General features: G+C 49.6%; 1 protein-coding gene across 1 annotated transcript in view; it reads right to left on the bottom strand.

The window, feature by feature from the left end:
- The window catches only part of FANCM (FA complementation group M), an 837,191-nt gene that overhangs the window by 158,985 nt on the left and 650,247 nt on the right, over nucleotides 1-27,959 (bottom strand). Inside the window, exons 14-16 of the mRNA XM_078659682.1 lie at nucleotides 21,348-23,568; nucleotides 4,397-4,479; nucleotides 4,226-4,297 (exon numbers count right to left, since the gene is read on the bottom strand). Of these exons, the coding sequence (XP_078515808.1) occupies nucleotides 4,226-4,297; nucleotides 4,397-4,479; nucleotides 21,348-23,568 (2,376 nt within the window). The remainder of the gene's footprint in view (nucleotides 1-4,225; nucleotides 4,298-4,396; nucleotides 4,480-21,347; nucleotides 23,569-27,959) is intronic.

The following is a 27,959-nucleotide window of genomic DNA, read 5'->3' as shown; positions in this document are numbered from 1 at the left end:
TCCAGTTTCTGTCTCTCTGCCGTAAAATATTGAATTTAAGGGGGGAGAGATAACACTGATCGCAGGCAGGTCTCTCCCCACGCAACCACACAGCCACCAGCTGCCTCGTTTCCTCCTGCTGCCGTCTCCCTGCTGCCTGCCGCCGTCTCCTGCTCCTTCCTTCCTGCCACTGCGTCCCTGCAGCCCCGACCCACTGATCCCCATTGGCCACCCAGCTCCCGCCTCCTAGCTGCTAATCCCTCCCTTTCCACCTCTTATGGAGGCCGCAAGCCCGTCTGCGCCTGGACCACGCCCAGCACCAGAACCCCGCAAACGCCACAACACCAGACTCCGGTACGATGCCAGCACCCTCTATGCACTCAACGCAGGCCGAAACCACACCTGCTTCCAAGCCTGCCCGAAACGGACTCACGGACCTTTCTCCTGCCACACCTGCAGCTTCACCTGTGACAGAACCACCAAACCTCCAAGAACTGGACCCAACCACCTACGCTGCATAACCTCAACACCCGCTCCGCACGCAAACACGCCGTCGAGCTCTGAGATCTGCTCGACACCTCCGCCCCAGACAAGGCCTTCCTGACCGAGATCTGGTGGAACGACTCCTCGGCGCCCGACATCGCCATAGCCATCCTGGACGGCTACAAGATCACCCGCAGGGATCGCGCCAACGGAATCGGAGGAGGAATAGCCATCATCCACAAGTCCACCCTCAAGGTCGCCACCCACGTAGACGACACCCTCAACACCGCCGAACAGCTGCACTTCCGGATCCACACCAACCCCAACACCACCCTCAGAGAAACACTCATCTACAGACCACCCGGACCCCGAGCTCAATTCAGCGACTCCATCGCCGACCTCGCCAGCACCCACGCACTCGCCTCCACGGACTACATCCTCCTCGGGGACCTGATTCTCCACCTTGAGAACAACGACGCCAACTCCGCCACCCTGACCGACAACCTCGCCAACTTCGGCCTCCGACAACTCGTCACCGCACCCACCCACTAGACCCCATCTCCTCCACAGGCACCCACGTCGCCTTCGACCACACCACCGAACTCCACTGGACCGACCACCGCTGCATCCATTTCACCTTCAACAAATCAACCACTTACCACCGCACCCAACAGCTGCCTCGCCGCTGCTGGAGCAAAGTCACCGAAGACCAGCTGATCACCACCCACGCCCAGAACCCACCCACCAACCCAGACGCCGCAGCCCGCAACCTCAGTCAGTGGGTCGACTACTGCGCCAACACCCTCGCCCCACTCAAGAAACCCCCCAACAACCACGCCAGCAAGAGAGCCACCTGGTTCACCGAGGAGCACCAGACCTCCAAACGCGCCTGCCGGAAACTGGAGAAGATATGGCTCCACGAACGCAATCCGGACAACCACGCAGCCCACAAGGACGTCACTCGCAGACATCACCACTTCATCAGAATAGCCAAGAGATCCTCCTTCAAAGACCGCCTGGATAACAACGCACACAACAGCAAAGGGCTCTTCAGCATCGTAAAAGAACTCTCCAACCCCAGCGCCAACAACATACCGCCCTCACAAGAACTGTGCAACTCACTAGCCATCTTCTTCCACCGCAAGATCGCTGACATCCATGACAGCTTCAACACCATGACCACCCCGAGTACGCCAGACCCCACCTCCCCTGTTAACACCACCAGCGCCAACCGACTGACCTCCTGGTCCAACGTCAACGACGACGAGACACGCAAGGTCATGAACTCCATCCACTCAGGATCTCCGTCAGACCCGTGCCCACACCACGTATTCAACAAAGCAGACGCTGCCATCGCATCCCAACTACGGAAGGTCATCATCTCCTTCGAAACAGCGACATTCCCGGAAAGCTGGGAGCACGCCGAAATCAACGCCCTCCTCAAGAAGCCCAAGGCAGAGCCCAAGGACCTCAAGAACTTCCGGCCTATATCTCTGCTACCGTTCCCGGCGAAGGTCATTGAGAAAATCGTCAACATGCAACTGGCCCACCACCTGGAAGACAACATCATCTTGGACCCGTCCCAGTCCGGGCTCAGATGAAACCACAGCACCGAAACAGCCCTCATCGCCGCCACAGACGACATCAGGCGCCAACTAGACAACGGCGAAACATCAGCCCTCATCCTTCTGGACCTGCCAGCCGCCTTCGACGCGGTCTGCCATCGCACTCTAAAGACACGCCTCCTAGAAGCCGGAATCCAAGACAAGGCCCTTGACTGGACCACGTCCTTCCTCTCCGGCAGAACCCAGAGCGTCCGCCTCCCGCCTTTCCGGTCCGAGGTCACCAACATCATCTGCGGTGTCACCCAGGGCTCATCCCTCAGCCCGACGCTGTTCAATGTCTACATGGACCCCCCCGCACAAGTGGCCCGCCAACACGACCTCAACATCATCTCCTACGCCGACAGCACCCAGCTCATCCTCTCCCTCACCAAGGACCTGCACACCGCCAAAACCAACCTCCACGAGGGAATGAAGGCCGTCGCCGACTGGATGAAGAACAGCCGTCTGAAGCTGAACTCGGACAATACCGAGGCCCTGATCTTCGGACCCACCCCCTCAGCCTGGGACGACTCCTGGTGGCCGACCACACTGGAAACAGCACCGACACCCACCGACCATGCACGCAACCTAGGATTCATCCTCGACTCCTCCCTCTCCATGTCTAAACAGGTCAACGCCGTCTCCTCCTCCTGCTACAATACCCTCAGCATGCTCCGCAGGATCTACAAGTGGATCCCGACCGAAACAAGAAGAACGGTGACACAGGCCCTCGTCAGCAGCAGACTGGACTACGGCAACGCACTCTACGCAGGAATCCCAGCCAAACACCCACAACGACTACAACGCATCCAAAACACCTCCACCCGACTGATCATCAACGTCCCCCGCCGCAGCACATCACCCCCCACCTAAGAGACCTACACTGGCTCCCCGTCGACAAGAGGAACACCTTCAAGCTCCTCACCCACGCACACAAAGCACTCCACAACGCCGGAACAGCCTACCTGAACAGCAGACTCAGCTTCTACACCCCCACCCGCCAGCTCCGTTCCGCAAGCCTCGCCACTGTCCCCCGCATCCAACGAACAACCTCCGGCGGCAGATCCTTCTCCTACCTCGCCGCCAACACCAGGAACACCCTCCCTACCCACCTACGGCAGACCCAAGATCTACTCGCCTTCAGAAGACTCCTCAAGACCTGGCTCTTCGAATAGTAGCGGCGCCCCCTCCCCTCAGCACCTTGAGACCCTCACGGGTAAGTAGCGGGCTGTACAAGTACTCTGATTGATTGATTGATTGCTTGAACAGCAGATAGCACACGGCGGCCCGGGCAGGTGCGAGCTGCTACAGGCAGCACTAAGAGCGTCGCGGCCGGTAACAAGATTTTTTTTTGCGCTCTTGCTGTGATTATTTGCAGCATTCAGCCACAGTAATATTCGCTCCCTCTGGCTACGGTTATATGCAGCGCTCCCTCCGGACAGGATTTGCTGTGCTGCCCACAAACTAGCCAGCCGCCCTTTAGCTCTTAAAACAAACTCCCCACGCTCCGGCAGCAGGATGTGATATCCTCCGCAATGACGTCAGGGTAACAGTGAGAGCCGTGCCACAGGGATAATCGCCATTGTGATACACTGTAGCAGTTTAGTGAAGCTGCCAGCAGCCTTAGCTCAGTTGCAAGCACCAAGCCTGCTGGAGCAGCGTGCACAAGCCACGGGTGGTGCACTGCCACAGACTAAGTTTTACTCCATGCTTTCAGTACATGCGAACACACAGGATAGGCGTCACAATGCATTTCAGTGCGGTAATGCGGAGTGCCACACTGAAATGCATTAGTCTAAAGCCTGATGCGTGGTACTTGCTTGGCAGGACTGACAATGAAGTTCGGTATAAACGGAACAGGATGGCCATTATTTGCTCCTTCAAAATGATACAAGAGATGCAACCTGGGACTTTAAGTGGGCTGCAGTCCTGCCAGTGCTCAGCACCGGCAGTTCTAAAAATCAGGTGCAGAAACGGGACCCTATCAGGCTCAACATTTTTGCCCGCCTCTCAGGGTGAAAAACAGAAAATCTCGGCTGTAGTGCTCCTGACGTCAGCACCTGCTCAAACCATCAACTTGTTTTATAGAAAACGAAACAAAATCAAACAAAAGCTTTTGCATTATTCGCCGTTCTTCAAATCTAGCAGCGTGCACTCACCGTGTCCAGGAGATGTCGGCGTTTCTTGACCGCTTGAATGGGTGAATCGAGTTCAGAGTCGCTGGGTGTGGCCTGGGGTGAGGGGACCAATAAAAGTCAAAATAAATCTCCGGCTACGAGGTGCATTGACAGTTATTTTTACTGCTGTCCTCGGATGTATTCAACACTCACCTGTGGAGAGTTGAAAACATGCTCATTTGTCTTTTTCCTTTTTCGGCGAAAAACAACCTCGTCCTCACTTTCGCTGTTGTATCCTGTAGGAGAGAGAATACAACATCCCAAGTGAGAAAGCGACAGCACAAGGCACAATAACTGCAGTAAAAGAGGGCCTCTGATGACAACAGAAAAGAAACACACACACAAACAGCTGTTTTCACTATAGTGTATACGTCAACACAAACATAATAACAATGCTTCAATAATACACAGCAGCATCCAAGCAAACACATTTTCCACTGCGTTCAATACATTCAACTTTTGTAGAAAAAACACAAGTGCCCTGTAAAGCTGTGAACGCAGATGTAATAAACCTATATTTGCATCTAAATGCAGCTGTTGCTGTTAAATTCGCACTCGTATCGCACCATTTGTCTATGTTTTGGTCTTCAGTCTCATTAGGCGCTTTTGACTGAGAGCACAAGGTATAAAATTGTTTCAGAAAAGTTCACACGATCAGCAAAAGGCTTTTCACCACCTACAAAATCAAATCTAAAACTCTGGGTGCGTCAATTGTCTAAAGATTCATGAGCTAACAGTCCTTAATTTGAGCTGGGGGTTGAGAGTGGGCAAAGGGACTTGTGTCATTTATTAGGTGTTGCTTAAGACAGCGCACCTTGTGAGACCTTTTGTTACCTTACAGGGGACTTGGAGACTGCCCTTTGCCTACAATTGGTTGACGTCTTTGTTACGTTAATTTGCTTGCCTTTTATTCATCAACATCCTGGAGCATGGCCACATTACTGTGCCCTTCCAATGCTTGCTTTTTCACAACCTACTTTTTTTCTTTTTCTTTAAGAATTATACAAGAGTAAGTGTACTTCAGCTGTCTCCCTCACATCCGTCTGTCTCCTTCATGTTCTTCCCCAGTCTCTCCCGCTCATCCTTCCTCTGTTTTCCATGTACTTGCACCATCCAATCTTCTGCTGTTGTATATCTGTTGTCCTTCTGCTTGCCCCAGTCCCTTCATTTTCAGGGTGTGCTTCCCCCAGTCCGTTTCACTGACCGCAGTTGTCGGTCTGCTTGCCTCCAGCCCTTTACTACCACCCACCCTCTGTTTTACATGTGCTCTCCCTTTATCACTCACCTGTCCTCTTCCCCTACCCACACACTTCTCTCCCTCCATATTGCCTTGGAAAAAAGCTCTAGGGTTACAGCAGGTGAAGGAAACAGAAAAATAGGAGGGGAGAGTGGGTAAACGAATGAGGCTTTTAAAAACAGGGAAAGAAACAATGTCTCATATGTTAGGAGTACATGTCATTTGAACCAGCACTCAGAGAAGTAATGCTTTAACCAACCTTTCTCTGTCAGTCATTAGGGGCAAAGTGTGGGGATGGCTTGAGTAGACTGGCAATACAGTGCTTGAAGCTCTGGAAGGCAGCGCTAATATTGTTTTCTTTTTAGGGTTTAGCTTGTGTGAGCAGCATGCACTTGTGAATGCGCCCTGCTTGTTAGCCCGCCTTGTATACAAAAAGGGCTTGGAACACGCCCACTTCTTACCATTCGTTAGGCTACAGTATCACTCTTCTTTACTGCCTCCTAATGGGACAGCGTTCAAAGGAGACCAGGACCACCCTTCTCACACGGAACCAGGGTACATATAACAATACACAAAAATAATGGTACCTGTGGAATTGGTATGAGAAGGAACTTTGTTACTTATAATAGTGATACAAATGGAGCACAATGGAAATAATCTATTTATTTATTTAAAGAGTTTTATATTGCGCTGGCTGTACCCAAAGGTATCAGAGCGCTTTACATGAGAATCAACAATGTAACAGAAAAAGATCAGCAATTACACAATACATCAAAAAATAGGTAATACAATTAGGAGAGGTGGGAAAGGAGAGATAAAAGTGGTGGAGGGTGCAGGGGGGGGTGAGAGAGGGAGGATAAGGGAATAGACAACAAGGAGAGACGAAAGGAAGTCTGTCTAAAGCCCGACTGGGTAGGTGGCGGCCAAGGAGAGAATTCACGGCCCATCTCCCCTATAGCTAAACCAGGTAGCTCCATCGGGCATCAGACAGAATAGTTCAGCCTCGATACATTGAGAGAAAAGAGAAGGAGAGACATAAATAGAGGAAGGTGAGAGAGGGAGGATAAGGGAAGAGACAACAAGGAGAGACGAAAGGAAGTCTGTCTAAAGCCCGACTGGGTAGGTGACGATCACAGGAGGGAATCCACGGCCCATCTCCCCTATAGTTAAACCAGGTAGCTCCATTGGGCATCAGACCGAATAGTTCAGTCTCGATACATTGAGAGAAAAGAGAAGGAGAGACATAAATAGAGGGAGGATGCAGGAGGAGACGACAGGAGAGACAAAAGGAAGTGCAATAATGTGGTTCAACAATATAACAGAAAAAGATCAACAATTATACATTATATCAAACAATCAGCAAAACAATAGGAGAGGAGAGAAAGGAGAGAGAGAAGTAGTGGGGGGTAGGGGAGGTTAGAAAGTGAGGATAAGAGAAGAGACAACAGTAGAGACGAAAGGAAGTCTGTCTAAAGACCAACTGGGTAGGTGACGACCAAAGGAGGTAATCCACGGCCCATCTCCCCTATAGCTAAACCAGGTAGCTCCACTGGGCATCAGACATCAGACAGAATAGGTCAGTCTCAATACATTGAGAGAGGAGAGAAGGAGACAAATAAAAAGAGGGAGGAAGTGAGAGGAGACAACAAGAGAGATGAAAGGAAGTCTGTCAAAAGACCGACTGGGTAGGTGACGTCCAAGGAGTGAATCCCCGGCCTGTCTCACCAATATAGCTAAACCAGGTAGCTCCATCAGGCGTCGGACAAAATAGCTAGATCTCAAATGACGAGGGAAGAATTCACAGATAGAACGGGAGAGGACTAAAGGGCCAGGACAGGTAAGGGCAAAGGTCAGAAGCAGGAAAGTGGAGAAGAGTAGTGCGGGGAGGGGTAGGGGGTAGAGGGAGATAAGGTCAGAAGTGAAGCAGGAGGGTTTGTTGCGGCCGTCATTTTAGGCAGGTACAAGCAGTATTTACATGAGGATCAGAGTTACAGTTATAAGTTACATTTGTTCCAAGAACGAAATAAATATAGGAATTAGGAGTGTGACAGAGGGAGGGAGGGAGGGAAAGGAAGGCGGGAGAGACAAAGGGAAGTCTGCCCAAAGACCGACTGGGTAGGTGACGTCCGAGGAGAGAGTCCCCAGTCCATCACCCCTATAGCTAAACAAAGTAGCTCCATCGGTCATCAGTCAAAATAGCTAGGTCTCAGCTGAAGAGGGAGAGTTCACATAAGGAAGTCCATTGGATACACATGGTGGTAACTATAAGCAGGGACAGGTGAGGGCAGGGGCCATTAGCTGGAAGGAAGAGAAGAGTAGAGCGGTAGGGGGTAAGGTGAAGGGGGGGGGGGGGAGGGAGAAAAAGTCAGGAAAGACGCAGGAGAATTTGCCCAAGGACCAGCGATGCAGATGAGCTCCCAATCGCAAGGGAGGTGGGGGGCACAGCGGATTGAGAGTGAAGCGCTCATAACACTCTGCCGATAGTTAAAATGCTGGGTGAATATGCGCAAATGTCTCTATAACGAGTGTGTTTATTATGGCCGCCATCTTAGGGTCAGGCTACGTCAGAAAGAAGCTCCGGAGCTCGTTCCGCGATCCTCAGTGGACTCTGGAGACCGCCATGTCTTACTGTCTTATTATGGCTGTTTAAAGTCATTACTGTGATCTCTCTAAAGACACTCAATGTCACTTTCAAATGCACCGGTCTGTTAATCTCTTGTTAGGTTACTGCCATACTGACAATCGTTTTCAGAAAAGCGCCCCCTCAAAAGTACTCAATCGCGGTTATGTGATCTGGACCGAGTGTCTCTGCACACCTCCGTATAACATCCTCTCTCACATACATACAGTGCTTACTTCTTCAAAGATCGAGCACCGTGGAATTACCTAAGTGGTTCAACGCAGACCGCCACCGAGTGACTAGATTCAAGGCGGTGGTCTGTTTTTACCGGGTTTCCCGTTTCTGGCATCGCCGTCGGAACACATCAGACGCGAGACGTCCCAGGAAAGATGGAAAATGGAGTCACATATCGGGGCTTCATCTTGTAACGTGTTATGTTTGTGGCCAATTATTTTGCCTTTTCGGCCTACAGGACAAGTTGGGCAGCAGTCTGGGATATCATAGTAATATATATTTGTTGTTCTACATGTTTTTATACATTTTGCTCAGTAAAGTTGCATTTGACAAAAATGCATATCTGTCTGAGGGAAAATGTCACACATACATGTTCCAGGTGAGTGTTCTCAATCAAACCACGAGTGATTACTTATTTCTTGCTAGCGATAGTGGGAATAACCCATTTGGAACAATAAGGTTTGTTTATTCAAAAGAACATGTTTCTGAGGTCCAGTCAGTTATGTACTCACATTAGCCTCGGGCACGTTTAAAGTTGACATCTTTCTTGAACATTGACACTTGACACACATTTGCTTGCATGCATGATTCGGATAATATTCTCTGAAATTACTTTGCTTACATTTCCACTTCTTCGTATGCATATTATCAGAGCCTTGAAGATTCTGTATGAGAGCTAAAGTTCACTACGCAAAATGTTGCTTGCTATTGTTCACTCTGTGACCGCTCTGAAGGATAGAAGCAATAATGGCAGCCTGACTGGGGATTTGGCATGGCAAAACGAATGAAGTTTGTTATAATAAACAACATCACTCCTTTGTCTAGTGAGAGGAGCATTTTGCTGACACTGTTGAGGTCGCCCCATGCCGGTATTCCAGGCCAGCTGAATCCCGTTCACCTCCTGAGAATGACGGTGCCCAGCTCTACACCAAGACAGGCTCCCAGATTAAACATATCCACAGTTAACTGGGGAGCTAGGTCACACTCGGGGATTCTGGCAGATTCACCTCCTAGGCACACTAGGATAGGGAAAGCTTGGTAGGGGGCATAACTATAACTATACTCATATGCAAGCTTATAATCTAATATAACAGCACAAGGGTTGAAATGTTCATTTTCTTTACTATTCTTGTGATGATGATTATTCGTTTTTCTATCCTTCTATTAATAATTGCAGCACACATTTTACACAAGAGTCTTATTGCTTCAATAAATATTTGAAATTCCAGTTCGAGTATTTCTTGCGTTTCCCTTTGGGCATGCATACATTTCCAAACTAAAGGGCCTTAGATCGTTTTTTCTTGGGGAGTCAGGGTTGTCATGTTCTGAGGTTGGCACATACTACTGGTTACTTTGCTAGGTTAGGGGTACAGATGGCGCATTGTGAGCTGGCCAGAACTAAGGCCAACATATCCTGTTGGTGTACGAGACTCAGTCTTACACAGTTTTGATGTTTATGTTGTCCAAATACACAATTCCACTGATAAAGTAGGAACCATATGGCACCGCCATCCTTCTCCGGCACCAGAAAGTAACAGGAATAACAACCACGACCCACTTCTGGTGTTGGCACTCTCTCTATGACTCCTTTGGCCCAAAGAGCTGTCACTTTCTGGCAGAGAAAAGATAGGTGGTCCTCCATCAGCCTGTCATAAGTAGGTGGCATAGAGGGAGGTGCAGTCTCGAAGGGGCGGGAGTATTCCCTCCAGAAAATCTTCAAAATCCACTGGCCCAAATTTATGGACTGGCTATGGGGCAAGTGATGGCGAATCCTGTTTGGAGGCTGCTTAGAGGGAGGCTGGACTGACCCAACCGCTGGCCATCTGACCTGCAGGGTTGGTACATACTGCGTCCACGCAGAGGTGGAAAAGGCTGCGCTGACTGGTCGGGTAATGATGCTGCTGTTATGTGGCCACGAAAGGAGGGAAAGACTGATTGAGGGTGATAAGGGGCCATGGAAAGGCCCAAGGACCTGGTCGGAGCCGCGCTGATCTTACAGCGCTCCAGCACTGAATCTGCCTGGTATCCAAAGAGACGGATGCCATCAAAGCGCATTTTCTTGAGTGATGCTTGGACATCCCCAGAAAAGCCAGTACTCCTAAACCATGCACAGCATTGCAGGACCACTGTTGACGAAACCGCTCTGCCTATAGAGTTGTTGGTGTCTAGTCCAAAATGGTCTACTTAACTGCATCCCTTCCATCTGCAACAGCCAGGAAGAGCACAGCCCGGCCTCCTCCGGGACAGCGGGCAGCACCTGAGCAACCATATCCCACTCAGAGTGAGAATAGCGGCCCAAAAGGCATGCAGTCTTCACTAACCACAATGCCAGGCTGGTGGCAGAAAACATTTTCTTGCCTAAATTATCTGGCCTCTTGGATTCCCGATCCAGCGAGGCGGTTGGGAATGCACAAGAATTTACATGTGAAATGGAAAGTTGGGCCATCAAGCTCTCCAGGGTAGGGTGTTCCGTGAGGAATTTGGGGTTCCCTGGAGCGGACGGGGGTGGCGGGCACTTGTCCTGTTCACAGGAGCCCCTGTGTTGGGCTTGGAGTATGTACCAAGCAGGACATCAGCAAGAGCTTAGTTGAATGGAAGAAGCGGTTTGGAAGGAGGCAGTCTCGGTCGAAGTACTTCAATCAAGATATTAGTCTTGATTGCCATCAAGGGCCACTATGGTCTAGGACCTCAACTGCCCTCCCACACCACCATAATGATTGAAGCTCCCTCCTCCATAGCCACAGTAGGGGGAGAAAGCATGCCAGTATCTGGAGAAGTGTCCAGTCCACTTGCTTCACCCAGATCCTAACAGCACTCCAAGGATTCATAAGGCTGGTATTCCTGAGGTCCAGAGACCTCTCCCATTCTTCCCTGAGTCATAGCCCATAGGAAGAGTGCTCAAGCTATGGCCTTCAAAACATGGCTTCAGTCAGTGCTCCAGTCGGTGTCATACGACGTCCCTCCAGCTCTGTTTTGGAGTTGGGGATGGTGCCGGGAGTGTCGGTCTTGGAACCGGCACCGGGGAAGGTCTTCATGGTAAAACCAGCGCCGGTCCGGATCCATCTGTAGATCCTTGGGGTCAGACTGGCGCTGGAGCAGTCGACATGGATCCAGTTGGGTGAGGCCCCTTCAGAACCCGTGGGGTCCGAAGGCACGCCAGAGGGAACAGGCCACTCAAGTATGAGGTGTAAGACCTCATAAAACTCTTTGAGAGGCAGGGTCACTCCAGCTTCCAGAAACGTAGGGAGGCGCGGAGTCTGCCCAGGAGCTTGTTCAACCATAGAGCCAGGTTTAGAGTGACGCTCCATCTCATTGGCCGAGGTGAAGTTAAAGCATGTTTCAACTTATTTTTGTGAGAACGAGACTTTCCGGAACGGCTCAACAATTTGGAGTACAACAGCGACCTCCGACTCCATGACCGCTCCCGGGACCTCAAGCGCTATGGCATGTTTAGCCGCAAAACACACACGGTGATGGACGGAATGTTGCACATTGGCAAAACATTCACCCTCAGTCACAGATCTGGGTTTAATCCATCGTTATTTTGCACACCACGCCACCCCAGTTCAGACATGGTCATATGCAAATCAGTCTTTTTTTTTTTTTTATTCTTTTTTTAATTTATTTTTATAATTCTTTTTATTGCAGATACCCAGAGAAGAGCGGGGTCAACATTTACATGGTTATTCAAAAAAACAAAGTTACAAATCAGGATGTAGGCAGCGGAGCCACACATGTCCATTCGATAGTCCTCTCAAGTATCAATCTGCCAATAGAAATGGTGTGATATCTAAACATGGTCTACCTAACATAGTGGGCATCCGTTAGAGCCACCTGGGCATCCGCTTTTCTTTTATATACCCCCCCCCCGCCGCCTCCCTCAGAACAAACAATGCTTTAATGGAAAAATCAGCATGTTAACATTTTGTTCATATCTCAACAATACAGTCACGTCAGTGGCCTTATACAGTCCCCTAGGTCCCATCCCTCCCCCCGCACCTGGCATACAGTTGATGCATGCAACGTTCGTCCACCCGCAAGGCTTAATACAGCAGGATCCACACAGTACACATGTCTCCACCCCATCACATCTCTCCCCGCCAGCGTGTAATGCATTCACGGGCCACCCACACCCAGTCCTCCATCCAGCCCGTGATAGTGTCTCCACTTAGACCAGACCTTTCTGAACTTTCTCGGGCATCCTCTTGCTTTATATGTCACCCGCTCCGCTGCCATATAAAGGTCCAACCCTCGTCTCCACTCCTCCACATTAGGGGCGGTCGCTGCCCCCCAATATTTAGCAATATCTCTTTTTGCCACCACTAAAGCCAAGGCCAGGAACACCAACAGGGGACGGGGGAGATCGACATCATTAGTCATTCCCAGAATAGCCAATTTGGGCTCTTGCTCTAGCGGTACAGACAGAACATCCCTCAATTCAGTAAAGATGAGGGTCCAATAGGAGTGTATCGTGGGACATGTCCATATTATATGAAAGAAATCCCCTCCCTCACTTTGGCAACGGAGACACTTATCGTCCGCCGTTTTCCCCATTCTGTGTAGTCTCACCCTATCAAAATACGTCCTATGTAGCACGTTATACTGAATAACGCGGAGCCGGGATTTGATCGCCACCTCCCTTGGATGCATTAGCACTATGTCCCAGTCTATGTCTTCCAGTGTTCCCACCTCCTTCTCCCAAGTGTCCCTGAGTTTCGCCAAATCTCCCAGCATATTGTTGGTAAATGTTTTATATGTGAGTGAAACTGCCTTGTTAGGCATCTGTTCCTGTAGGAGCCTGCCTTCTAACGGAGCATACTCAGGGAGACCCTCCAAGGATAGATTCTGTGCCCTCCATGCATGGCGCAGCTGAATGTATTTAAAAAGTTGCGAATGATGGAGCCCAAACTCTGTCTTCAAGGTCGCAAAAGGTTTCAGCTCTCCCTTGGCGATTACATCCCCTATCATAGAAATTCCAATATCGTCCCACCGCTGAAAGCCGGTGAGCTTATGTAGTTCGGGGAGTGGTGTCTGCCGGGTGGGCTTCCTATCCCAACCTGTGCGCTTTGTGGCCAGTCTCCAAGCCCGGAGTGTGATGCTCGTGGCCGGAAGTAATGACTTCTGTGCCGGTCTACCGTATAGATAGGACAACAGATTGTGTGGGGACAGTTTGCTACGCTCGAGCGCGTAAGTAGGGTGGTCCGCCGGGGCATGAAACCAGTCGTTAATGGGGGTCAAGTGCTCCGCCCAATAGTAGGCTTCGAGGTTTGGGAGCGAGATACCTCCACTATATTGGTGGCGTTGGAGGGTGGTCAGTGCAATTCTCGGCTGCTTACCCAGCCATATGAACGCCCGGAGATCAGAATGAATCTTAGCGAGTAGGCTATCAGGGATTACATAGTATTCATTTTGTAGGGCGTATAGATATTTGGGAAGTACTATCATCTTATACATAGCCGCCCTACCCAGGAGTGTCAAAGGGAGTTGTCGCCACCGGTCCATGTCAGATGAGGAGTCCTCGAGTATTCTCTCCACATTTTTGCATCGCGATAGGTGCCTGTCCCGGGTGATATATACTCCCAGGTATTGGAAACCCTCTGCGGTCACCACCAGCCGGTCTGGAAGAGCCTCCCCGCGTGCACCTCCATCGGGGTCAAAAAGGACGGACTTGTGCCAATTTATGGTATAGCCAGAGTAACTGCCATAGTGTTCCAATTCCCGGAATAGTTCCGGTACCGTGACATTTGGGTTTGTGATGTAAAGGAGGACATCGTCTGCATATAGAGACAATTTCTCCTGCGATTCGTCTGTGTCCGCTACCCTGAAGCCAGATATCCTCTGGTTCTGTCTAATCCTGGCCGCCAGTACTTCGATCGTTAAGGTGAAGAGAAGCGGGGATAGAGGACAACCCTGTCGCGTGCCTCTTTGAATCGGAATTTCGCGAGAAAGCCTCCCGTTCACTCTTACCCTAGCACGCGGGTTAGTATAGAGGAGGCGAACCCAGGTCCAGAAGTTGGGGCCGAAACCGAACTTTTGTAGGGCAGCTTCTAGGAATGGCCAATGTACTGAATCAAAGGCCTTTTCGGCGTCTAAGGAGAGGAACCAATGTGGTGATTCCCTGTCCCCAACCTCCTGCAACCAATTATGTGTGCGCCTGAGGTTGAGTTTGGTGGCCCTGTCAGGCAGGAAGCCGGTTTGATCCATATGGATGAGGCCTGGTATTACCGTTCTCAGCCGTCTCGCCAGAATCGTGGCAAGGAGCTTCACTTCAATATTTAGCAGGGAAATGGGTCGATAGGAGGCACAGTCTTCCTGTGGCTTGCCCTCCTTGTGGATAGGGATTATGGTCGCCAGGGAGAGGTCAGCGGGTAAACCTCCCTCTTGATATGCTTCAAGAAAAAGATTTCTCAGATGGGGAGCCAGGATGTCCGCCGTGCCCTTAAAGAATTCCGGTGGGAAACCATTGGGCCCAGGCGTTTTCCCCGGCAATGGCGGTTTTTACCTCCTCCAGGGAGATGTCAGCCTCCAATGTAGGTAGCATCTCCGCGTCCAACACGGGCAAATCCACTCGGGCCATATACCGGAGAGAATCCTCGCACGTGCCCAATTGTCTGGCTTTGTAGAAGCGTTCGTAGTAGGCGGCAAACGCATTTGCGATGTGAGGGTCTGAGCACACGGATTTCCCCTCCTCATCTCTGACTTTATCTATCCATCGCGCCGCCCTTTCCCTACGACTGAGCCAGGCCAGTAGTTTGCCCGATTTATCCCCCACGTCATAGAGACGGTGGAGTGTGGCCAAGTTTTGCGTTTTAGCTTCCCCGGACACCAACTCTCTATAATGTCTCTGATTGTCCAGCAGTTTTCGCAAGGTGTCGGTGCTTTTTGTGGTCAAGTGCTCCTTTTCTAGTGTCAGTATGTCTCGCTTTACAGACCCTACCTCTTCTTGTAACCTTCTCTTCTCCTCCCTCAATCTGCCATTAATTCTGTCCCTCATCGCTGGCTTCATAGCTTCCCACAGGGTCACCGCCGAGTCCACCGTCCCTTTATTTTCGGCTAGGTATACCCGGGCGTCCGCTGTAATACCTTTGAGTATCGTCGTATTGGTCAGGTCCCAAGCAGTAAGATGCCATGAGGCCTCTCCTCTGTTCCCAGTCCGGCCCAGCGACATCAGTAGCGGCGAGTGGTCGGAGAGACCTCTTGCCAGATATTCCGCCGTGGCGCCCCTGGCTAGTTCCTGTCTGGGCATGAATATGTAGTCTAGTCTGGAGAACACCTTGTGCGCCGCCGAGTAAAATGAGTACGCAGCAGTATCCGGGTGCAGCAGCCTCCAGACATCAGTTAGACCTATCGTAAAGACCATCTGGGCAAGGGGGGTTTGGTTCCAGCGGGCAATTGGCACTCCTGTTCTATCTAAGCCCTTATCCATGACATCATTAAAATCCCCTCCCACTATTTGTAGGGTGTCTGAAGTATCTAGGAGTATGTTCGCTAGCATCTTCAGCGTATTCGCCTGCAGTTTTGGAGGGGCATAAACCGATATGAGGGTGTAGGTGCGTCTGCGCCAGGTCCCCTGCACCCCAACACATGTCCCCAATGGATTCCCCCCACGTACGCGTGATGTGGAACGGAGAGGTATTCTTAACAATGATAGCTACACCTCTAGAGTCAGACGTGTACCCCGCATGCGCAAGAACCTTGTACCTGCCCCTTGCTAAGAAGGCACAGGCAGTGCCCCTAAGGTGTGTTTCCTGGAGGAAAATGACATCTGGGCCTACTCTTTTAAGATAGTTGTTCACCAATCCCCGTTTTATCTTGTTACCCAGACCATTCACATTCCATGTCAGGACGTTGAGTGTCTCAGTGTCCAGAGTTCGAGGCGTTAATGTACTTGCCATCTTGGCGGGAAGATCAGATGTGGCGTGCTGCCGCCTTTCGCAAAGAACCACAGTTCGCTCCACGATCCATGACTGTGCTTAACCGACTGAGTACCCCCTTCCCCAACAACCAAACTGCATGAACAACCCCTTTCCCCCCTCCCCCACCCCACCTATACCCCCCGGCCATCCCACCCGTGCAACCATCGACGGCTCGGACTACCAGGTAGTAAGGTCTGTCGCCCACCCTCCAGACCACCCCAACTAAGAGATGTCTAGCGTAGCAAACTTAAGTTCTCCAGTGGTATAAGCCCACCCCAAAGAACTGTAGATGTTACTTGCGTGTTCCAAAGTAAGAACTGCTATCATGGATCGCATTCCCATAGTGTCTCAAGAGTGGGAGTCCTGGGTTGCTGTCTCAGCGGCCTCCACGTTGCCAGTTTCCCCCTGCTCCAGTTCTCGGATGGCGATGGCCAACGGGTGCAGGGACTGTTCCGTCTGCTCCTCTAGGTCTGAGGCATTCGTGACATCCTCGTGTTCCGTCTCATTTCCTGTCGGTGACAGCAGACAACTGAACCTGGACCCTGGGTCAGCGTCATCCTTGGGTAGATCGTCTCCTCCTCGGTCTTCTCTGCTCTCCGCGCGTTGGGGAGGGTATGGCGTTAGCTGCTGTTGTCCACCTGTCCGGTGGCGTCTTGATCTCTGCGATCTGGTCGGGCTTCCCCTGAAGCTGGCAGCCGCCGTTTCGTTGCGGATTCTGTGCCCCTCCTCCTCCGCCTCTCGCAGGAGTGGTCTTTCTTCCAGCCAGTGCCAGGCCTCCTCCGGGCGAGTGAAGAAGTGTGCCTTGCCCTTGAAGAGAACTTTAAATTTCGCCGGAAAGAGCAGCATGTAGGATATGTTCAATTCTCTCAATTTTGCCTTCACAGTGTCATACGAACGTCTCTGCTTTTGTACGTCCTGACTGTAATCAGGAAAGATCATGATGACAGTGTTCTCAAACCTGATCTCTCCCTTTTTTCGGGCTTCCCTGAGGATGAGATCTCTATCCGCATAATTGAGGAACCTTGCTATGATCGGGCGTGGTCTCGCACCCTCCGGTGGTCTCGCCAATAGGGCCCTATGCGCCCTTTCGATCACGAAACAGTTAGAGAAGTGCGCCTGGGGGAACGTGGATGTGAGCCATGAGCGCAGGAAGGCTGCCGCATCCGTTTTCTCAATTCCCTCTCTCAGGCCCACGAAACGCAGGTAGTTTCTGTGTGCCCTATTTTCTGCATCGTCCACCCGCCACATCAGCTGTCTGTGTGATGCCTGCAGCTCCAGCATGTCTTTTTTGAGGGAAGTAAGTGAGTCCTCCGCTTCCGAGATCCTGGTCTCCGCCGTGCCCACTCGGTCTGATAAATTCCTGAAGTCCTGGCGTAGTAGGAGGACCTCTGACCCCACCTCCCCTATTTTGGTCTCCAGCGCCGCTCTCGAGTTCTGGATGTCCGTTCTCGATGCCTGTATGGCCTCAAGGAGCATGGCAGTGTCGTTGTGGGTCTCCCGGGCCCCAGAGGCAGTTTCTTTTTGGGCCCTTGTGGTTGCATAGTTGTCCATAGTTTCTTGCCTGGCCGGCCTCGGGCCGGATCTCTCTTGCCCATGGTGTCCCCCAAAGACTCGTCCCTGGGCGTGCCCCTCCGCAGCCGATGTGATGGCAGTGGAGGGGGGGGGGTAGAGAGCAGCAGCACCGGTGCCCCTCCGATGTGGCGGTGTGTATAGGGTGAAGGCCCTCACCTCACTCCCGGCCTTCTCCACTTCTGTGCCAGTTCTCGGATTGTAGGGCCCACCGTCACCCGCGACCCCCACAGCGGGATGACCGGGCCCAGCTTGATGCATCAGGGTCCCCTCCGGGGCTCAGCCAAGTCCGCCTCCCAATTCGCTCTCCAGAGTCTCCACCGTGTGTCCCCGCCGGGGTCCGCCGAGCAATCGCCGGTATTTGCAGGGGGGGGGGGGGCGAGAGGGAAAAGCCGGCAAGCCCTCCCTTGGTAGAGCGCGGGCCCGCCGCAGTCGGGCTCAATCCACCCGCCTCAGGATGTTCTGGCTTCGGGTCTCACAGGCCCCGTCCGACTCCGCATGCGGAGGGGGGGAGGGGGGTTCGAGGAGGAACACCCACCGCTCACAGGCCACAGGTCAGACGGCCCGTCGCTGGATCTGCAGCGTCTCCGCACCGTCACCGGAGCACCGACAGTTCCCAGGGCCACACCTCAGGGGCCGCACCCTCCGGGCAGGCTATCCGGAAGACAGGAGGCCAAGGGTCGCGGTCCCAAAGATCGCCGGATCTCGTCCGATCCCGCGTCAGCGTCCCTCAATGTCGTCCGGGGGCAGGAGCGAGTCGCGGAGTCCTCCGCATGCACACGGGGGTGAGCCACCCTCACCGCCACGCCGATGTCCTAGATGTAGACCTCGGGAGCCCCGGGCGCCGCCATCTTGTAGACGGAGAATTCCAACTCTCGGGAGGTATTTGAAAATCAAAATCCTTCCACTGCGAGCATGCAGGACGGGGCCGATGCTCTCCCCGGGTGCCCCAGACCCTCCGCCGCCTCTCTCGCCGCAGATTTCAGGTTTGTCAGAGTTTCTGGATGCATAAACGACGGATTACGAGCAGTCTTACAGGGAGCTGCGCCGAGGCACGTCTCACCCGGCCATGCAGTTGGCCACGCCCCATATGCAAATCAGTCTTGACCCTGTGCCTCATGGGAACAGTCCAGACCAAACTGCCAAGCCTTGTTTTTCCTGGACCGGAATCAAGCATCCTGGATGACCGGTTTCTGGCTATCAGCCGTCTTCAGCCAGGATAGCTTGACTCCAGTAGCGCAGTGAGCACGGGACGCACGTCTGGGCATACCCTTCCCACATAGGGTGAACAGCAAAACACACAGGGTGATGGATGGAATGTTGCACATTGCCAAACATTCACCCCCAGTCACAGATCTGGATTTAATCCATAGTTATTTTGCTCATCACCCCACCCCAGTTCAGAAGGAAAGCTTGACTCCAGTGGCGCAGTGAGCATGGGACCCACGTCTGGGCATACCCTTCCCACATAGGGTGAACAGCAAAACACTCAAGGTGATGGGCGGAAGGTTGCACATTGGCAAAACATTCACCCCCAGTCACAGATATCGGTTTAATCCATCGTTATTTTGCTCACCACGCCACCCCAGTTCAGAAGTTAAGTTCACATGTTTAGCCACAAGGAGCTTGAGGCATCGCTCCTTCAAGGCCTGTGGATGCATGGCGCATCAGCTGGCACAGGCTTTTGAGTCATGGTCTCATTTGAGGCACCAGAAGCAAATGTGTGGGTCTGCCACCGACCTCTGTCGGTGAAAGGCACTACAGAGATTGAAGCTGGCCTTCTTTCATGACATTTCTGCAACACCAAAAAATACTTTGACAAAACATTGAAAAAAGCTTAGTCAAAAAGTGACCAAGGATTAGCTCTTCCAAGATCTGCACCAACTGGTGCAGAAAGAAAAGAACTAGCTTCAGCGTGCCTAGGTAGCACCTACATAGGCACCACGAATATCACTTCTGACGATGACAACGCCAATGACGCAATGGGAAGCCTAATCACGCCACCTACTTGCAAGGAGGGGTACTGCCCGCAAAAATAATTTTTGGATCCAGTCTGATGCCTAGGGATAATTCTACAGTAAGGAATCTTCAGCTAGAAGTCTATCAGATTTGAGAGTTTTGCGCTGTTGGAAAATAAAATTACAGAGGCAAAGACAGACATTATGATCAGTTCTAAGCTGAATGCACAGGTACATATGTAGGAAAAGGATTTGGAAAACAAACGATGTCAATTTTCGGAAGAGTAAACTTGTTAATTTCTCAAAGATTTTGAGCATGTAGCCAACATTTTGTATCCTGAAATGGGCACCATTTTCTAGAACTGGTGAGCTGCAGAAAATCTGAATGTTTTGCAAGGACAATGAAAAAAGGTTATTTCATATTGAAGGCACCAATGCGAGCAAGTTTAAAAGACAGGAACCTGCCGTTGAGGGCGAACCCAATATGCAAATACTGACGAGCACGTGTGTTCGGTGCACTGTGTTTAATCTCCACTACATATAGGAAACTGGACCTACATTTAACAGCGAGGACGGGGTGGGGGTGGAATCTGGGTCTGGCCCAAGCATCTAAATAAACCCTGCTGACAGGGTCAGGGGCCCCTGTGAGGGAAACTAGATGCATGGGTGTTCGACCTGCGTTCAACTGCTAATGTTATTTTTTTAAAACACAGCTAATCATTCATAAAAGTGACACTGTGGTTCCAAGCAAACATAACATTTAGCTACAATGATCTGACATAACTAGCGTAGTTGCCATACTCTGCTCATGACCTACTGTAGTATCAAGTATGGATACAAATGATGCCCAATTGGTGTACAGTCTTAGAAACAGGACAAGATATTCACAAAGGTTACTTTCTCAAATAATGATGCATTGGGATGGGGGCGTATGAGCCAACATTGAAACAATGTTGTAGACCATGAATTTGAACTGTATTGTTTCCCAACAACACCTTTTTATGCAGATATACAGATGCGCAGAGTCACAGAATATCATCACTCGAGGCAAAGCCCCTCGTTTTCCTCTACAAAGGTAATAAATAACATATCTTTCTCAGCACATCTGCATTTATAGTTTATGCTGCGCTGCTTTGGCATGCGTAGGAGTTATGCACAAAGGAATTTAACGAGAAGCAGGAAACAAAGGGTTAAATGTGTGCACCTAGACAAAACGACACTGATTGCAACTTCTGACTATTAGCAGACTCGTTTTCCTCTGTCAAATTATTATAACAGTCAATCCGTGAGACAATTAGCAGTGTTCTCTCTTGCTAACATCCTACCTGTGGTAATACAATATAATTGACTTTTACACTGTAGTAATAAATCTAGAATTTAGTTTTTATTAGTACACTTGATCCAAATAACCATTCTTGTATTCTTTTTGGGCGTTTTCACTGGCACAGTATAAATATACGTACATACCTAAATATATGTATGCTGTGCAATACAATACATGTGGCCTAATAACGTTTAAAAAAACACAATAATGTATGTTTGCTGCAGTAATTACTAAATAATACGTTACCGTCGTTTGGCCCACTTGGGGAGATGCAGGTCTTTTCCTTTTCACTGCTCGAAGCAACTGCTGGACAGCTGATGCCACCAAATTCCGAAGTTAGCAATTTCTTTTTCACAGAGTCAGCATTTTCTCTACTTGTTTTTCTAAAAGGAGTCAATGCTGTCCCTTGGTCTAATGCCCAAAGCTTGAATGACCTTTGGCGGACTTCAGCACTGCTCTGCTTCCCCCCTAGTGGTGTGAAGATTGATTCACCGAGATCAAAAGTAACAGGTGATGCATATTTCTCTTCCCTGGTGGAATTCAATGGAGACGATGCTGAACCGTGATTAGACTTTGCAAATCGTACGTCGCTGCTCGATGGCACGGGTGTGGAGCGCTTTTCCCCAGTCAGCCTTGCCTTGACATTGCTTGGGAGAGGTGTAAGGTTGCAACTGTCTAGGTGATTTTCAGCTCGCATCGACATATCTTGTAGAGGGCTGTAGGATATGCTCTCTTCTTTCTCAATGGCACTCTGGTTCAGAACATCTAAGTTCTCGCCATCAGATTCGTCAATGGAAAACCCAAGTTCGAAATTAACAGAAAACAATTCCTCCGAACAGTCAAACATAGCGTTCTTGTCTACCGATCCCTCAAGTTCCGCTGACATGCTGGTGCGAGCTGGAGGTCGCAGGTGAGACTCCCCGAGGTCTCCCTTGCTTTGGGTATGCAGCGTGGAGATATCTGCAGTATGCATCTTTTTTACTTCAGGTAAACCAGAGACAGGTCCTGATCTGCTAGTATCAGTTTTACAAGGGCTTCCATTGTCAATTAATGAAAATGGATCTTCTTCAAATAAATCTAGACTGTCGTGGGTGTCAAGCTCTGTATTATGCTCATCACCTGTAAGGTTTGTGTTGTGCTCATCACCCGCAATTTTCATGACATGACCTTCATCCACGAAGCCTGGGATATCCTCATCATTAACACAGACTGAGATGTGCTTATCGTCTGCGAGGTTTGTCATATGTTCACTGGCCTTAGCACACTTATCTTCAACCAGAGCAGTATTAGAAGTACCTTTTGTTGAGCGATTCCGCATTTCTTCATGTGTATTATTATCGTCACTGTCATTATCAAAAATGTCATGCCAGTCTTTGTTATTATATCTGTTAACAGCAGCACTCTCTATTTGTGATGACTCTGAATGTTGTGGGAGTTTATCAGGTCCCAGCAAGTCGACTTTTGCCAACTTCACATTTGATTTCACCGAAAAAGTCATAGATAATTCATTTTCCGCAGGATCACTTGCATCACTTGTAAGCCTTCTTTCAGGCTTGATCACTTCATTGTAATTGTTCAAACAAGACAGAAATGGAGTCTTTTCTGGAGATTTTACTGCACAATCAGGTACTAGTGTGTTTAGATGTTTACCAAGCTGAGTCTCATCAATCTGGAACATTATATCCTCAAGCCGGGTGAGTTCTTCAAACGGAGGGGGTGACCGTGATAAAAACCTCTCCACATTTGTAAGAATTGATTTTACTGTGGAAAGACTGTAAATGTTAATTTGAGTTTTATGTGTGCAGTAATCCCATTCCTCTTCAGGTGGGTAAAACATGTTACATGAAACATCTGCACTCTCTTCAGTAAAACTATTGTAACCAGAGTCTGCATTAATTCTAGTACAACCCTCGGATGTCTTTTTGGTCAACAGTTCATCTGAGGTACTTGCCATTTTTCCAAAAGGTGCAGCTATAAATACTGTGTTCTGTTTAGTAGGAATGGGATGATCCACTAAGGAGAACTCATTGCGCACTTCCACATCAGCTCCTTGTGTTAAGTCCTCTATTTCTTGAAGAGATGCATCTCGATTGGCAGGCGTGACATCTATCTTGCCATGGCTGGTTTGTCTGTCCCATGAACCAGCATTTCCCCCATTTTCAGTCAAGTCTTTCCCAAGAGAATGATCTGTTTCCATTTTACTTTCCGGGTTGCGGTATGTTGATTTTTTGGTGGACTTTAAATTAGAGTGTTTAAAAAGAGATGCACATTCATCATCAGACTCAACAAATGAACGGAAATGTTTTCCTATTGCAGAGTTTCCTTCTTTTTCCTTTTTAAAATTGAAAATCTTTGCAGTGGATTGCTTTTCTTTTCTGCCAGCGGGCACACTTCTCGACTTTTTCAGCATAACAACATCATCCTTGTGCAAGTAAGGCATCATTTCCAGTTCATAGTTGCAACCATCCTGAGGGCAAAGCAAACAAAATAGAGATTACGATTACAGTGTAAACAGAACATTTGTATTGCATTTTTGAAAGGGTGTTATTTACATCAATTTGACAGACATATCTGAGGGTTTAGGGTACTCTAAGTGTAGGAAAGTAGGATCTGCTTTCCTGGTTACCCCGCTTTTTGCTGGTGTTATTCTGTTTTATGACTAGTCTGACTGGGATCCTGCTTATCAGGATCGCAGTCACTGCGCTGTCTTCCTAAATTGGACTATGGTAAGTACTTTGGTACCTCCCCAACTGACTACTGGTGTACTCTTGTATGCCCCTAGTATATGGTATTAAGGTATCTAGGACATAGGTACACCAGGGGTCTCAAATAGGCTGCTACATGTATTATGCCACCCATAGGAGTCCATTTAAACTGTGACTACAGACCTGCCATTGCAGCCTGTGTAAGATGGTGTCAGCAACACAACAGATATACATTTTCTTATATCAGAGGTCACTGCATTTAAAACATATAAATCACCCCTATGGCAGGCTCTTCAGTCCTGAGGGCAGGTGCTTGCTTATAAGTGTGATGGGGCCCCTTCATGAGCAGAACACTACTACAAACTGCGGAGTCAATTCTCCAGGCTTTGTAAGTTTGGTCAGCCATTTAATACATATAGTGGACATCAAGTAATTTACGAGAAGTCTAACTATATATTGGCTGCACTGAAACCAGTCATGTTTGTTATCAAACATTTTGGAATCCTACCACAACACCGACTCCAATGTTGGATGTATGATCCCATGTACTGGGGGCTCCTCTAGGGTGCTCCCTGTATTCCCAGTACCAGCCTTTCAGGGTCTAACAGCAAGCTAGTGCAGCTTCTGAGCACAGACACGCTTCTGCCCTCCTACGGCTGAGCTCGAGCAGGGGAAGGTAGAACAATAGGTTTCCTGTCACAGGTAGGTGTGACCACTTCCCAGACAGGACTTAGTGTATTGGGCTGGAGGGTGCTTGCCAGCACTATCAGACTGCTTTGAAGGGCACATTTGATGCCCTCTTGTATAATCCGATTTGTGCTAATTCAGGGAGCCGCTGCCTACCGCTCTGGTGGGAAACTGGACAAAGGATATGGGAGTATCCTCCCCTCTGTCCAGCCCCTCCTCTGGGAGGTACCCATGAATCGTTCCAACCCTTTCTTTAGGGCACTTTAAGGGCTTACCTGTGGGTGGCTCTTCAGATTAGTCATGGGACAAGATTCAAAGCCGAGACCACTTCAACTTGGTCCTTGTGGGCACCTGGACTTCACTGAACTTCACCTAGAACTGAGACGGCACCACGGAAGACTCCTGCTGCTCCTGGTCTCGGTGTTCTGCAAGTCTTCTTCGTCATCAGTGCCTGTGCTTCTTCCAGGTTCCTCTCCAGGCCTGTAGGCATCAAGGACCCCCAAAGTAATCTCCCTTGGAGTGAAGGAGTCACTCCCCTACATCTGCAGGCACCGCAAAGAAGTTGACCGGTCTGCTGCTCCTGACGAAAGGATTAGCAACACAAGTGGTGGTTCTTTAACTGCCTTGAGGCCTGACCTGTTCGCTCAGCAAGTTTGAGGCCAGTACCAATCGTCCGAACCGCTGGAACCGCTGGAACAGAACCCCTGTGCACTGCGTCGACTCGTCGTTGCCAAGGTTTTTTGGCTCTGTACTCCAGATATCTTCGGGCTACAAGAAGCTCCAAGATCTTCATCCTCATCGCATCCTCTGCACCGTGGGATTGCCTCTTTGGGGAGCTGCTTGAGGTCCTCTTGCGACTCCTGTGCCTTCGACCCGTGGGTCCTCTTAAGGGTCTTCTTTGGCTTCAGTGAGCTCCCCTGCTTGCTCGGGCCTGCTCAGACTCTTGTAATTGTTAAGTCCCTTGTTGGTCCCAACGTTGCTCCTTTTTTGTTTACTACGTCTGTTGCTGCAGGCAAGGCTTGTTGGGACCCTGCCAGACACCGACCTCTTGGTTCTCAACTTCCGACACAGAACAGCTCGTGAACGGCTTATGGTCTTCCACAGCGTCACCTGGTGCTCACAGCTGCAGCAACAAGGTCACAGTCATCACTCCTGCATCTCCCGTCATCGGCGGTCACTACTCTTCCGTGCCTCCTGGTCACCTCCGAGTGGCATAGACTCTGTCCCCTCTACTTGCAGGTTCCTCTCTTAAAGAATCCACCCTTGGATTCCACTGGGCTCTTTCACCTTCTTTGCCAGCGGCAGCTTTCCTGAAGTCCTCCATTGTGGTCTACAGCAGTTTCCAACGTCACTTCACACCTATGCACCTGGCTTCCTTGGGGTAGGTATCCTGGTTCCTGAGGTATCTATGGGTGGGGTGACTCTCCAACCTTCTGTCTTCCAGACGGTTTCTTCAGGGTCCACTGGGAAGGGTCCTTCTTTAAAACTGCAACCTCGACTTTCCCGTGACTAGTATTGAGTACACAGCTGTGTTTCCACACTGCACACAGCCTCCATGGGGTTCCTTTGTACTTACCGTGGATGGTTTCTTGTGTCTCCAGCTCTTCCGAGTCTTCTGGATCAAGTCCTGACTTCTGTTGTAGTTCGCATTCTACTTCTTTAGTATACTACTGTGTATTGTGAGCACTTACCTCTTTACAGTTGAAGTATTGTGTGTATTTGTGTTGATATTTCCAGGTAGGAGATATACCAATGTGTTAGTGTGTATAATAAATAGACATTTTTATAACTACACTGTGTGGTTCTTTTTTGCTTAACCTACACTATACAATTCGTTTTGGTAAAGCAAGCTGCTAAGCACTCCTTCTGGACTAAGGCTGTTATCCACAGCTACCACTTAGAGAGCTTTCTTAGGTTGTCCAAGACCCCTAAAATCACCATAAGGGTTGTCTGAATTAGTGAAGGGTGCTACACTTAAATAAGTGAAGCACCATATACTAAGTCAGCCTCTTACACTAAGCGTTGCAGATTGGCAATGGCAACTCAAGAGTGGAAAAAGGAGACCATACATGGTGGTTTCTCGAACCACCACATCAGTTAATGTTTATTAAGAATAGGTGATGTGCCGTTTGGTTGCAGTTTAGTAGATTTAGAACTGCAGAGGATCTCCCATTGTGGTAGATACAAAAATATGGCAAGTTCAGAGCAGGAAGGAGTTTGTCGTCTGTTAGAAATGGGGTTTCTGTTTGGCTAAGGTATACATCCCAGCCAGGAAGAACTCACCACTCTAACAGATACACAACAAAGATAACCTGTACTCACCCTCTGGTAGCGTGGCACAGATCAGTCAGGCTTAGCTATAGAGGCAATGTGTGAAGTATTTGTGCAACACGCATACAGTAACACAATGAATACCCCACAAAAAAACTTCACACAGGTTTGGGGATATAGATAATTATATTCTGAATAAAACAAGAACACAACCATAAAAATCACATAAGCACATTTTCAGTTATGCAGGTCCAAAGCACCACATCACATGCACCAGTAAACAACATGCATAAAAAGCTAGAGAAAGCGCTTGGATCCAAGTAGAGCAAAGTGCCTGATTTGCCGGACTCACCAGCTGCAGAGTCCCATGGCAGAAGTGGACAGGGGATGTGCCAGTTTAGAGCCAGCATCATCTGGTTACAAATCCCGCGCAAAGTCCGATTTGGTAGGACCGGAGCACTAGTACTTGTACCCAAAAGGGTTTTGATGTAGAGGGTGAATTTAAAAAGGAAGGTTCTGAAGAGTACCAATAAGGGGTGAATCAGCCCTTTGTGTGAGAGCAGGACAACCTATTCAGATTATGGGCGAGCCAACTCTATCCCTTCCTGCCCCGGAAGGCTATCAGTGTACAGATGAATGCAGATGAATCCCCTATCACACCCAGCCCTTCCTGTGTTGTGGCTGCCTAGAGGGAATGCACAAAGTGTAGCTGTCACCCAGCCCAAACGTGCATTGGAAACAAGCTGAAAGACACAAAGTTATAAGCACAAGAGAATTGTCCACTTTCTAAAAGTGCAAAAAGAACAATTGATGGACAGAATGCTGAACAATGTCAAACATTCACTCCCAGTACAGAGATCTGGGCCTAAATCCATCGTTTTTCTGCGCACTATGTCATTCCAGTTTGGACCCACCCAGCCATATGCACATTAGTCTTGACCCTTCTCCCCATGGCAACATTCCAGCCTGAACATCCAGGCCAGGTACTACCTATGCTAGAAACAAACATCTTTAGACCTGTTTTGGCGTATTACCCCTCATCAGTCAGGCTAGCTTAACTCCAGTGGCATGGCGAGCACAGGTATACCCGTCCGACTCGGGGTGACAAATACAAAAAGAGCAATCGATGGACAGAATGCTGAATAATGTCATACATTCCCCCCAGTACAGATATCTTGGCCTAAATGAATCATTT

The sequence above is a fragment of the Lissotriton helveticus genome, chromosome 9 (genome assembly GCF_964261635.1).
Source record: "Lissotriton helveticus chromosome 9, aLisHel1.1, whole genome shotgun sequence".
Lineage (NCBI taxonomy): Eukaryota > Metazoa > Chordata > Amphibia > Caudata > Salamandridae > Lissotriton > Lissotriton helveticus.
Note: the sequence above shows the minus strand (reverse complement) of the source record. Positions and strands in the feature narration are given on the sequence as shown.